General features: G+C 40.4%; 1 protein-coding gene across 1 annotated transcript in view; it reads right to left on the reverse strand.

Moving 5' to 3' along the window:
* Positions 1–12,997, reverse strand: part of TMC2 (transmembrane channel like 2) — an 81,887-nt gene that overhangs the window by 35,207 nt on the left and 33,683 nt on the right. Inside the window, exons 5-8 of the mRNA XM_024743185.1 lie at positions 12,545–12,635; positions 7,509–7,590; positions 7,002–7,108; positions 2,198–2,296 (exon numbers count right to left, since the gene is read on the reverse strand). Coding sequence (XP_024598953.1) covers positions 2,198–2,296; positions 7,002–7,108; positions 7,509–7,590; positions 12,545–12,635 — 379 coding nt within the window. The remainder of the gene's footprint in view (positions 1–2,197; positions 2,297–7,001; positions 7,109–7,508; positions 7,591–12,544; positions 12,636–12,997) is intronic.

Raw genomic sequence — 12,997 nt, forward strand, 5'->3', positions numbered from 1 at the left:
AGGCCATGGCTCACGGGCCCAGCCTGGCCACGGCATGTGGGATCTTCCCAGACCAGGGAACGAACCCGTGTCCCCTGCATCGGCAGGCGGACCCTCAACCACTGCACCACCAGGGAAGCCCAAATTCTGGCAGATATCACTTTAACCAAGTGGTCAACATAATGTAACCCTGATTTGACACTCTGAGAAAGGCACGCTACCTCCCCAACAATGCATAAGCTTAATACAATCATGAGAGAACATCAGACAGACCCAAATTCAGGGGCAAACAACTGACCAGCACTATTCAAAAGTGTCAAGGTCACTGAAAGACAAAGAACAGTCACAGATCGGAGGAGAGTAAGGAGATGTGACAATTAAATCAATGTGAGATTGTGAGTTGGGTCCTGGGATAGAAAAAGAACATTAGTGGAAAAACTGATGAAATACAAATAAATACTATATTTTAGTTAATAATATTGTATCACGATTAATTTCTTAGTTTTGATAATTGTTCTATGGATATATGAGATGTTATCATAAGGTGAATGGGTGAAGGGTATATGGGAACTCTCTGTACTATTTATGTAATTGTTCTGTAAGTCTAAAATTATCTCAAAATATAGTTTTTAAAAATCTATCACTCTATCTTTTACTATCAAGATGTGGGATCTTTTACTCACACATGATTCTGTAACATCATGTATTGGTCATCTGGAAAGTAATGGTTCATTGAGTTATGAACATATGCCAAATGTTGACACATTTCTTATACAATATTAAAAAAATCACACTGTTAATATCTCCATTGATCTCATCAGAAAAGTATTTAACTACTGAGAAACTGCCACTGTCATGGTGATGGATATAAGTTTTCCAAAATTTTAATTTTTACTTGAAAAATAAAAATTTATCCTTGGCAACAACAACAAATACAACATGGGATTGTTGCTGAATAAATTGTTGGTTTTGAGTGGATAGGACATTTCAACAGCGGCCCTTGGGTGAAATAAAGAATAAAGGAAATTCTTAGTAGTAGCATATAGTGGTAGTAGTATGTAATTCTTAGTGGTATAGTAGTTATTTGGAACACCCCTGTTCCAAATGACTTAGAAAAATACTCCAACTCACTTTAACACATTTCTGAGGGGTCTTGAATCTGACTATGAGAGTGAAGGATGGCAGCAGCAAGATGTGTTGCTTGAACCACCACAGCCAGTCCTCCTGCCTCTGGAACTCCTTGGAGCTGCAGACCAAGGCCCCCAGAGGCACGGGGGTATGAGGATTCCAAAAAGAGGGAGGGATGTTCCAGTCATAGGATCGTGAGCAAAGGCAGGGAGGCACTGGACTTCCCCGAAAGTTGATAATATTGAGGCATGAAGTGTGAGGTCTTAGACAGACATGGGACTGGGACTGGAGAGGTAGAGGGCGGCCAGGTCATGAACAATTCTTTTGTAAACCCAATTCGGAACACTGGGCTTTATTCCATCTGGGAGTGGGAATAAATGAATATCGGAGGTGGGGAGTGACAGGGTCAGGTTTACATTTTAGAAAGGTCACCTGGCAGCAGAGGGAATGGAGATTTGAGGAGACAAGCCAAGGCAGGGAGGAGAGGTAGTAGATTCTGACAGTGGTCCCGGTACAGTGAGGTTTGAGGAGAGGTGCGAGGGATGGAGAAAAGGAGACTGGTTTAAGAAACGTTTAGTAGATAGGCTCAGATTTAGTGATTGATTTGATGTGAGGGGTGGTGGTGAGGAGAGGAAATGTGGGATGACTTTCAGGTTTCAGACTTGAATGACTGGATGAACAGTGGTTCCAATAAAGGAAATGGGAAAAAGTGATGTAGATTTGGTTGGATAGTTGTTGGACTTGAGAAGCAGGTAGGGTATTCAGTTGAAGATGTCACGTGAAGGTTGGGAAAAGGCTGGACTGGCAATAGCCCGGGGGTCTTACTGTGGTTATGCCAAGATAAAACCATCATGTAATATCACCTTACATAGATCTGGCAGAATGCGGGGAGCAGTGGCCTCATGGGGAAGTCATGTTTATCAGAGTGTGTGATAAAAGGACCCACGAAGGGGGCCTAGGAGGACATGGTTGGCTAGCTCATTTTGCACAGTGCTAGGATCCCATTTGGTTAAAGCACTGGCTTTCCAATAATTAAACACTTCACACTTATCCACAATCACAAAATGGAAGTGCATTGGCATGTTGGTACCTCAAAATCCCAAAGGACGGAAAAATCCATGGCTTTTTCTTCCTCAGCCCGAGGCACCGTCTTTCTGGGTATACTTCCATAGGGCATGCCCATCAGCACCTTGTGTTGGGACAGAATGACACAATTACACGTGGAGAAGATACAAACACACGGAGATGTGCACATAGTGGGTTAAATCTCTTCTCAGAGCAGGAATATCCATTCTTTTTCCTTTAAATAACATTAATCACTTTCCTGATTTTAAAAGTATTAACATACTCGGGCTTCCCTGGTGGCGCAGTGGTTGAGAGTCCGCCTGCCGATGCAGGGGACACGATTCGTGCCCCGGGCCGGGAAGATCCCAGGTGCCGCAGAGTGGCTGGGCCTGTGAGCCATGGCCGCTGAGCCTGCGTGTCCGGAGCCTGTGCTCCGCAACGGGAGAGGCCACAACCGTGAGAGGCCCGCGTACCCCAAAAAAAAAAAAAAAAAGTAATTAAAAGTATTACATACTCATTGTAGAAAATGTGAAAAAGTATAGAAGAGTGTTTAAAAAATTACCTGTCACCTTCACATCCTAAAGATAATGACTGTTAAATATTCATGTATTTCTTTTCAGAGTTTCTGAGTTTTATATATGTTTTAGCTTGATTATCTAGCTTAATATTATTTTATGACCAATTCCCTATGGCATATGGTATTTTTCAAAATAAAATGACTTTAAAATATCTAATCACATGTATGTACCATAGCCTTACTTACAAATCCCCTACTGTTGGACTAATTAGAGTATTTCTAGTTCTTCATGTATACATAATTCTGTTATTAATACCCCTTTATATATATGACTTGATTCACAGCCTTAATTATTTAAAAAATAAGGATTGTATTAAGTTTACATATTGATTTAGGAAGGATTGATCTTTTTTATGACATTAAGTTTTCCCTTCCACGAATGTGCCCTCCTGTTTATTCAGTCATATATATATATTTTAAAATATTTATTTATTTGGCTGCTCTGGGTATTAGCTGTGGCATGCAGGATCTTCGTTACCACATGTGGGATCTTTAGTTGCAGCACGCGGGATCCCTAGCTGCGGCATGCAACATGTCAGAGAATCAACAAATGTAAATGAGAGAGGAAAAAATTACACTATCATGCAAAAGGGAATATAACTTCAGATACATGAGTGATTTTAAAAAACAAGAAACTATGTTATTTAACTTTAAGCCAATACATTTTAAAACGTAAGTTGAAAGGGAAAGTTCAGGAGAGTGATTACTTGTGAGAGTTATGTGGGTAACATAACTGGGGAGAAGTAGAAGGAGGACTCTAGTGTGTGTGTAATTTTTTATTTTTAAACTTAGTGGCAGGCAAATGGGCTCATTCTTTTTACCTTTCCATATATCTGAAAGTTTTAATAGTTATTTTTAGAGGAAGTACCAATATGAGGCTTACTGACTGAGTGCTGCCTATGTGAACCCTAGAGCAGAACTTACAAGATATTTTAAAGAATTATTTAATTAAATTAATAAATGTACACCAGCAATGTACACCCTGGCTGCATATTAGGGTCACTTGGGGAGCTGTATTTGTCATCTATTTTTGTATATCAAATTACCATAAAACTATCTCCTCGTTTCTGCAGGTCAGGAACCTGGGTTGGGCTTAGCTGGGTCCTTTGCTTCAGGGTCTTTCACAGGCTTCAGTCAAGGTGTCTGCCAGGGCTTTGGTCTCATCTGAAGGCCTGGTGGGGGAGGATCTGATTCCAGATGCACTCCCGTAATTGTTGGCAAGATTTAGTTCCTCATGGGCTGTTGGACTGAGGGCCTCCGTTCCTTGCTGGCTCTTGTCCAAAGGCCACACTCAGTTCCGTTCCAGTGGGCCTCTCCAGTCTGGCAGGTTGCTTCATCAAAGCATGCAAGCCAAGAAGGGAACCAAGAGAAAATGCCACATGGAAGTCACAGTCATTTATAACCTAATCATGTAAGTGACAGCCTGTCACTTTGGTTATATTCTATTTGTTAAAAGCATGCCACAAGGTCTAGGCTTTACTCAGGTGGAGGGGATTGATTAAACAAGGGCATGCTACCAGGAGAAGAGGATCACTGGGGACGATCTCAGATGCCTGCCTACCATAGGAGCTTTTAAAATAGGGATGCCAGAGCCACATTCTCAGAGATTCAGATTCGATTGATTGGACTTCATATTTAAAAAAAAACTCCCCAAGTGACTTTCATATGCATCCCGTGCTAAGACAAGAAATACATGAGCTCATCATGTAGCAAGGCCTTGAGAGCGAGCTCCTGTATCATAACTGAGGGCTCTCCTGGGACCATGAAGGCATTCTGGGATCTGCAGGCAGTTGTCATTAAAGCTGAACAAGATTCCCTCAAGCATTCAGAGAAGTTTGATTCCATTAAAATGTATCAAGGATTTGTGGCAAAAGAAGACGCGTATGAGGAAAAATTCTGTTAAAGTTGTCTAACATTTGAGCACTTCTAATATTCTTATTCCTAGACCCTCTGAGTCACTGTGGTTAGCCTTAAAACAGCCATGAGCCATAGGAATATCTGATCATTAGGTTTAGGCTTAAAACCTTTGGGCCCTGAAGTTAGCCGTGTCCTTGAACAACAGGTCATCTCCTCTACTCTGCCTGCAGTGAATTTGGATGTGTCAGATTCTCACAAAGCCAATCTCCCACTATCCTAATTAAGAGGGCATCTTAGGATACCCCACATTCTCAACTGCTGTTATCCAACCTATCATCAAGTCTTGTCTGTTCTACTCTTTCCCTGTCTCTCTCTTTCTCTTCTTTCTCCTATCTTACTCCAAGACGGCTTCCCAAACACCTGCCAATCAAATCAAGGTGTTCTTTCCTGGACAGTTCAGGTCTTGGCTGCTTCATTGGAATGCAGCAATCACTAAATTTTCATTGTTTCAAACAAATGTCCCCTTGATAGGAAATATTTGTAAATTATATCAATTTATATAAATTATATAAAATGTAATGTTTTCTTTGAGGAAAAAAAAAACCTCAGTGTTTTAAAAATTATTCACCTTCCCCAAAACACTGCCTTTCTGGACCACAGTAAAGCAAAGTTCTAGTGATGTCTCATAGGCCTACAGCATTTAAATGTAATCTCTTCTCATGGAAATAAATCCATTTGGAATCAAAAACTCCCAGGAAGAAAGCAAAGAGTCTGTGAGAGTAAATTTCCCCAGTGACTACTGGGCTGACAATACTGGGGAGAACCAGATTTGTTTTCAAGAGCATTTGTACACATTTGCCAGAAGGTTTAAAATCCTTATCTCTGGGGACTTCCCTGGTGGTGCAGTGGTTAAGAATCCGCCTGCCGGTGCAGAGGACACAGGTTCAATCCCTGATCCGGGAAGATCCTACATGCCGTGGAGCAACTAAGCCCACATGCCACAACTACTGCCTGCGCTCTACAGCCCGCAAGCCACAACTACTGAAGCTCGCGCACCTTAGACCCCGTGCACCACAACTACTGAGCCCGTGCACTCTAGGGCCTGCGTGCTGCAACTACTGAAGCCTGCATGCCTATAGCCCATGCTTCACAACAAGAGAAGCCACTGCAATGAGAAGCCCGCGCATTGCAACGAAGAGTACCCCCGCTCGCTGCAACTAGAGAAAGCCTGCGCCCAGCAACAAAGACCCAACACAGCCAAAAATAAATAAAATTTTAAAAAATGTTCATATGGAATCATTTTATAAAATAAAATAAAATCTTTATGTCTGTATTGGAGAGTGACAATGGCTTAAGAATATATATATATAGGACAAAGTGGACTGACTCATAATCCTTGATTTCCAGGTGTGTACATAAAGGAGTATAAAGGTTAGTTAATGACGTAATTGTAAGTACACTCTTTGGGTAATGTAGAAAAGAATTCAATGGTTTTATCAATACTATAACACTCCTTTGCTACCAAGTACTATTATAATAAGCCCTCGACTTCTTCTAACTAATCCGATTTAATTCGCATTCCATGGAAGTCTTTTAATTTTGTGAAAAATAGATGTTCAGGAAAGTTTCCCAAAGATGTGACTACAGATAGAGTTGACTCTAATATTCTCATGGAATCATTTGTAATAAAGTAGGAATCAGTAACCTATCATAGAACCAATTAATAAACCTGAAAGGAAAAAATACTAAATGCATAAATATCATTACCCTGTAAGCTGTAAAGGTAAATCCACTTGTGTACCCAGCACAAGCACCAAACGGTTCAGGCAGGACTGTGGCAATTACTGTGCTAAGCGCTAATGGACCACAGGCACCCCTGGAAAAGGCCCCAGGCCAACACTCTGGAAACCTGGAATCTCATTCACCACAAATTTACTGTGTAAATTTGTACAGGTCACTTGTTCCTTTCTTGTCTCTCAATTACTAAGCTATAGGTAAGGATCTACCTACACCCATAATAAGATTGTATCTGGGAGAACAGTGAGGAGTGCTATTCAAATGCAGGGTTTCTTTGGGGTGATAAATTATGATATAATGCATTCTATCTCTTTTTTTTTCAAGGTGAAAGAGAAAAAAACCTCACTGAGATATTAATTCTCCACTAATTTTAAAGTAAAATGAAAGGCAGAAAAATGTAGGGTCCACCTGTTAATTCAGAAATGGAAATATTTGGTTCCATTCTTTGTACTCAGCTATCTGGGCAAATGATGTGAGCACAGAATTTAAAACGAATGACGGATTCTTTGTAAAACAGAGTATTTGATTTATATAAATGAAGATGGCTGTCATGATAAGCCTCAACACTATCTGAAGTTGTAAGCAGTTCTTTTCTTACCTCTGGGATTATGACTAGACCAAATATTAAGCCAAAAAGGACGAGGTTAACTCCATACATCCATCGGAGAAAGATGAAATATGATGCCACTGAAGAACCAAAGTGACCTGAAGAGAGAAAGATGGTGGATGTAAGTGTTGCAGAAGGACATTAACATAAAGGAGGACTTTATGTGTGTGATGGATTCAATTTTCATGTCAGTCTGTGGAATATACATCCCTTTTCTTTTTCTAGATGAAAAAGAGGGCTTAACCGATGTGAAGAAGCACATCTTAAATTTTGGTCTGACTAGTCCAAAGTTCATCTTTTTTCTTTTCTTTTCTTTTTTTTTAAACATCTTTATTGGAGTATAATTGCTTTACAATGGTGTGTTAGTTTCTGCTTTCATCTCTTTCCTAGTACAACAGAACCTATAACATAACCTAATCAGTTAGTCAAGAACACAGTCCAAACCCTTGGAAAACCCTTCAGCAAACGAACTAAAAACAGTGACACCAAAATACTCACTTTCAATGTCCTTGATCTTCATTTCCCAGGGAATACATTGAGTCTTGAAATTATCAAAGTCTCTTTTAAACTTGACCCATTTCTGAAATTAAACAGGCAACACCCTCAGTTCATTAACAAGCTGCCTTGGGGCCTGGAGGGGAAGATGGAGGTGCATGTGGATGTTGACATGTTGACATGTGGGTGAGGCTGCCATGTTGGAGCTGTTGAGCCTAGGCTGTCAGAGGTGGATGCGCACATCTTCACTTTCCAAAGTCAGGTGTGAGTCAGAGAGAAGCAAGGGCAACACAATACTTTGCATTTGTCTATAGTGCTGATAAAAATTCAGGTTTGGACACTTTACATATGAACTTAGAAAGTCTGTGTATAATTTCTGATTTGGGGAATCAAATTGGCTTAGCAAACTCTGATACAACCTCCTTCATCTTAAACCAAAAATTCAAGAGAAAAAAGAAATTTTATAACTCTCATACCTACATTTGGCAGACAGCCAAGTGCCTTAATCTGATAGGAACTGTTGCTAAACTACAAGGCTGGTGGAAGTGGTAAGGAGATCTCAGCCTGTGGCTTCCCATTCTTCTCCTAGTGAAACATCAGCCTGTTTTGTTTTTTTTTTCCTAAAAGTAGCTGGGAAGGCATTATGCCCCTTTGCACGGTCTATTCCAGCTCTGACACTTTGTACCAATCAGAAACTTGAATAGCTGTCTGTCTGCTGGCTGCGTGAAAGTTTGTCAACTCTTCAAGGGGCTTCTCTCCAACATCCCCACCCCCTGGAAATAAATCCATTTGGAATGAAAGAAAACCAAAAACACCTCATAGAAAACAGCAGGCAAAGAGGAAGTAGGGAGAAAATCCTCAGATCAGTTTCTATTATTACAAAGGTCTCAAAAGAACTTATTCATGAAGGAAATGAGATTTTCCTTTGTAAATTCGCTAAAGGATAAAAGGGAAATTTTACCTGAAGGAATCAGACAAGCTTCCAAACCTGAAGGCTTTGACTATATCATGATTGGATAATTACTGTATAAGGAAGGAAACCACCTGTCAGAAGAGGGAAATGTTCACAGATGCCAAGGAGAAGAGGGGTTCATAAGCAAAAGATAGGTTGATAATAATGGCAAAGATCTCCCTAAGACAGGAAGGGATGTGGGGAATGGCAGATGGTGGACATGGACACCCCAACCCCATTGCTTCCTCTCCCTTCCCTAGTTCTGATTCTGTGCTCAAAAACCATCTTTGGCTTATTTGGCTTCTTATCTAGGTCTGTCTCTAAGGAAAGCATTTGCACATCACCTGGGCTGTGAATATTTTGATTTCTATGGCAGTAATTTTTTTCATTGCAAATTAATAGATTGGAATTGGGATTATGGTTTAGTTTCCCATATAACTAACTGTACTATCAAAAATAAAAGACACTGGGCTTCCCTGGTGGCACAGTGGTTGAAAGTCCGCCTGCCGATGCAGGGGACACGGGTTCGTGCCCTGGTCCGAGAAGATCCCACATGTCGCAGAGTGGCTAGGCCTGTGAGCCATGGCCACTGAGCCTGCGCATCCAGAGCCTGTGCTCCGCAACGGGAGAGGCCACAACAGTGAGAGGCCCGCGTAACGCAAAAAAAAAAAATTTTTTTTTCAGTTCTTGCACCAGTTATTCCTCCTTGTAGATTAGTAATCTGGTATCTGGTTTTATATATCAGTCTCATAAGCTTTATTAATGTGAGTCCTCCCCCGAGAGACAGATCCCCTGTCAGGGTGCTGATAAAATCAGTATAAAATATAGCCTTGCAAGGCAGAGGACCAATGGAGTAATGAATGTTGTCAAGTGAGGCCCCTGGAGACATAGCCTGCCAGTTGGTCACTTGGCAACCACCTGACAGCCCCTCAAGGCTGTGGGCATCTTGGCCTGAAAAGGTGATGCCTGGGGGTGGGGGGCAGAGGCAGAGAGAGGCCTGGGAGAAGCTCTGCATTGAAGCTCTTTCCTTCATTGGTTTAGAGAATCAGAAAACTGAGCTTGGGTGTGGGCGGGAGAAGACTCCAACTCCCTTCCTCAGAGCTGTGTGAGATGGTAGCTGCCATCCTCAGACTGGGTTACTAGCTGTGCATGTCATCTTGCTAGTCAGCTGTATATAGGAAAAAAGATTTCAAACAGTGGTCGAACAAGACACAGGCACATCCTATCCATGGATGAAATCTGGATCTGAATAACTAAAGACAACCAGTGAAGCCTGAGAAGTAGTACGTCAAAACAAGGAAAAAGTGATGCCATTCTTTTAAATTTTTGGAAAGCATTTCCTCCAGGATACATAATTAAATTTTGAGAGATGGCTCAATATTCTTAGTAGGATACAAAAAATATGGCTTCTAGAGTACAGGTTAGCACTTAGAGAGTTAAAAAAGAATACAGGAGGGGAAATCCCTGGCGGTCCAGTGGTTAGGACTCTGCATTTGGTCGGGGAACTAAGATCCTGCAAGCTGCATGGCATGGCCGGGGGAAAAAAAAAAAAAGGTTACAGGTGAAGTATGGAAGGATTGATTACAAGGTTGCTAAAAGTTCAGTAATAGAATGAAAAGAAACATTACACTTTGAGACAGAAGAAAATTGATCCAATGATATTGAGAATAAACCTGAGAAATTTTTGAGAATGCAAAGAGAGAGAAAGCAAAGAATTAAAAACCATGAAAGAAAGTAAATACAAAGAATGGAGAGTTGGCAGCCATCCTTCTGCTAACAAAGAAGCTAGAACTGTTTGAATAGAAACACGCTTGAATAGACCATTTATCAGGTATATGTGAAGAACACATTCCTTAATTGGGAAAAAAGTTCTGAGTGTGCAGTTGTTAAGTGGTAAATGGTTTTTAGATAAAATTAATAAACGACCCATAGATAGTTGTCAGGCAACTATAACTGAAAAGGAAGAAAAAAACAAAATTAGGAATAAAAGAGATTAAAACTCAACATATGTAAAATGTAATGACAAAAATTATGGGACTACCTATATGTAACTTTCTGTTAATACATATGAAAATCTTAATGAAATGATCAAATTTGGGGAAGATGGTTTATGGCCCTAAGAAATGGCCCCAAGAAAAAGTTAAAACTTGACTACACCAATTGGAAAAACATTAAAAAATTATCAAGATATTCTATAAAATGCTTCCTGATCTGTACAGTTTTAAGGGTGTCATCTTTCAAATTTCCAAAAAAATGAATGAGCTGTACAAACTGATTTACAGCATAAAAAGGAGGTGAGGCTATTCGTTTAATATTATAAAGCAAGTGCAGCGCTAATATTAAAATATGCCAAGATAGTGTACGTGCACGTATGTACACACATAAATTCAAATCAATCTTATGAGAATTTATGTAAAAATTATAAATAAAATACTTGAAAAATCAGATGTGCCTGATAAAAGTAAGTTTATGAACAGAAGGGAAAGGTATTTAATAAAATCTAACATCTATTTCCAATAAAATGGAAGTCATTAAACTAGAAATAAAAGGATAATTTCTTATTGGGAGAAAGAAAATCTATTTCAAGGCAACAACTCCCATCAACTTAGTGTGAAACAGTAGAGCCATTTTCATTAAAGTAATGGAAAAGCAAAGAGATCTATTATGACCATCATCAACTGAAACTATTCTAGGATTGCTAACCCGCACTTTAGGACAGAAATGATTTAGAAGTACCCAAGAAAAACACCTTTACATACACAATCAGATGAAAATGATTAGAACTAATAAGGGAGCACAACAGGGGAAACAGATTAAAAAATTAATATTCAAGGCTTCCCTGGTGGCGCAGTGGTTGAGGGTCCGCCTGCCGATGCAGGGGACGCGGGTTCGTGCCCTGGTCCGGGAAGATCCCACATGCCGCGGAGCGGCTGGGCCCGTGAGCCATGGCCACTGGGCCTGCACGTCCGGAGCCTGTGCTCCGCAACGGGAGAGGCCGCAGCCGTGAGAGGCCCAATGTACCGCAAAAAAAAAAAAAAAAAAATTAATATTCAAATACGTAGCTTTCCTACATACCAGGAATCTCTAGTTATTAAATAAATGGAAAAATGATTCCATTCACAAAAGCAACCAAAACATAAATTTTGTAGAAATAACATATGACATGGAAAAGATCTATATGAAGAAAATGACAAACTTTGCTGAAGGTTGTAAAACTAAGGCTCGAGAAATGTATGGTATTCTTAGATGTAAAGACTAAATATTGTACAGATAAATCTTCCCAAATTAAATCAAGGATTTAAAAAAATTTCCAATCAAAATCTCAATGGGTTATACTGGAACTGGGCAAAGTGATTTTAAAAATGCATGTGGAAAAAAATAATGCAAACAAAACAAAACAAAATGCATATGGAAACATAGGCAAGACTGGCCAAAACATTTCTGAGAAAGAAAGGTAAAAGGAGGAAGCCCTATGAGCCATTAGAATTAATCAATAGCTGAAATGATGAATTCAAATAAAAGCTCCAAAAAAGGCCCTATACAAGAAATAAGTGGATGAAAATGATAGTTTTTTAGATCAGTAGGTAAAGGAAGAATACTTCCATAAGTTCCACATTAAATATCCAATTAGAGATCATTACCCTAGCCTGAATCAGAAGCTCAGGTTATGGCATAACTCAATAAACCAGAGCTGCCCCCAATGCCCCATCGACACTACTGTTGTCCTTCTGTATGACCCTGATTACACCATGGCCCTCTGGGTCTCCACCAAATCAAAGTCTTGATTTTGGGGTTTGGAAAATAAGATCCCAGTGGATTCAACATCATTAATTCTGTGAGTTTAGTTCTTCACTGGAGAGAAAACAAGTCTCAAGTATACTGAAGCCCTCACAGATAAGTAGAGAGAAATGGACAGGATACGGTGGGTTTCCATTCCTGGATAAATTGGAATGGTTGACTGGACCTCACGCTCAGGATTCTGGGGGAGGTGTACACAAATGGTGAGGCTGGGCAGGCACTGTGATGGTCACCCAGATTCAGGAGTTGAGCAAGTCCCCCCACAGGTTTGCACCTCTGCACCACACACCTTAGCCATCAGCATCCTATAGGCGTAGAGTCGCTTGCCTTTCCCCTTTCCCAAGGCTCCTTCATACTTCTCCACAAATTCTTGGGCCTCCCTGGTTAGCGGGGGGGAAAAAGGCAGAAATTCAATTAACGCCCAAGCAAAAGAAATCTGAACTATGAGGGTGTATATGTGGCTGAAAGCCTTAAGTGTTTTATAACCCTAGTTAGAATGCAAGTTCCACGAAGGCAGGGCATTTTGTCTGTTTTGTCCACTGAAGTTTCCCAAATGCCAAGAATAGTGACTGGAACGTGGTAGGTACCAGTAGGCAGAATTTTGGCTCTCATGACCTTTGCCCCTTGGTGAACGGCACAAAGGATTCTGCAGATGTAATTAAGATTACTGACTTGAAACCAGGGAGATTACCTTGGATGTCTGGAAGGGCCCAATGTAATCATGTGAGCCCTTAGAAAAAGA

Source organism: Neophocaena asiaeorientalis, unplaced genomic scaffold, assembly GCF_003031525.2.
Source record: "Neophocaena asiaeorientalis asiaeorientalis breed wild unplaced genomic scaffold, Neophocaena_asiaeorientalis_V1.1 scaffold82, whole genome shotgun sequence".
Classification (NCBI taxonomy): domain Eukaryota; kingdom Metazoa; phylum Chordata; class Mammalia; order Artiodactyla; family Phocoenidae; genus Neophocaena; species Neophocaena asiaeorientalis.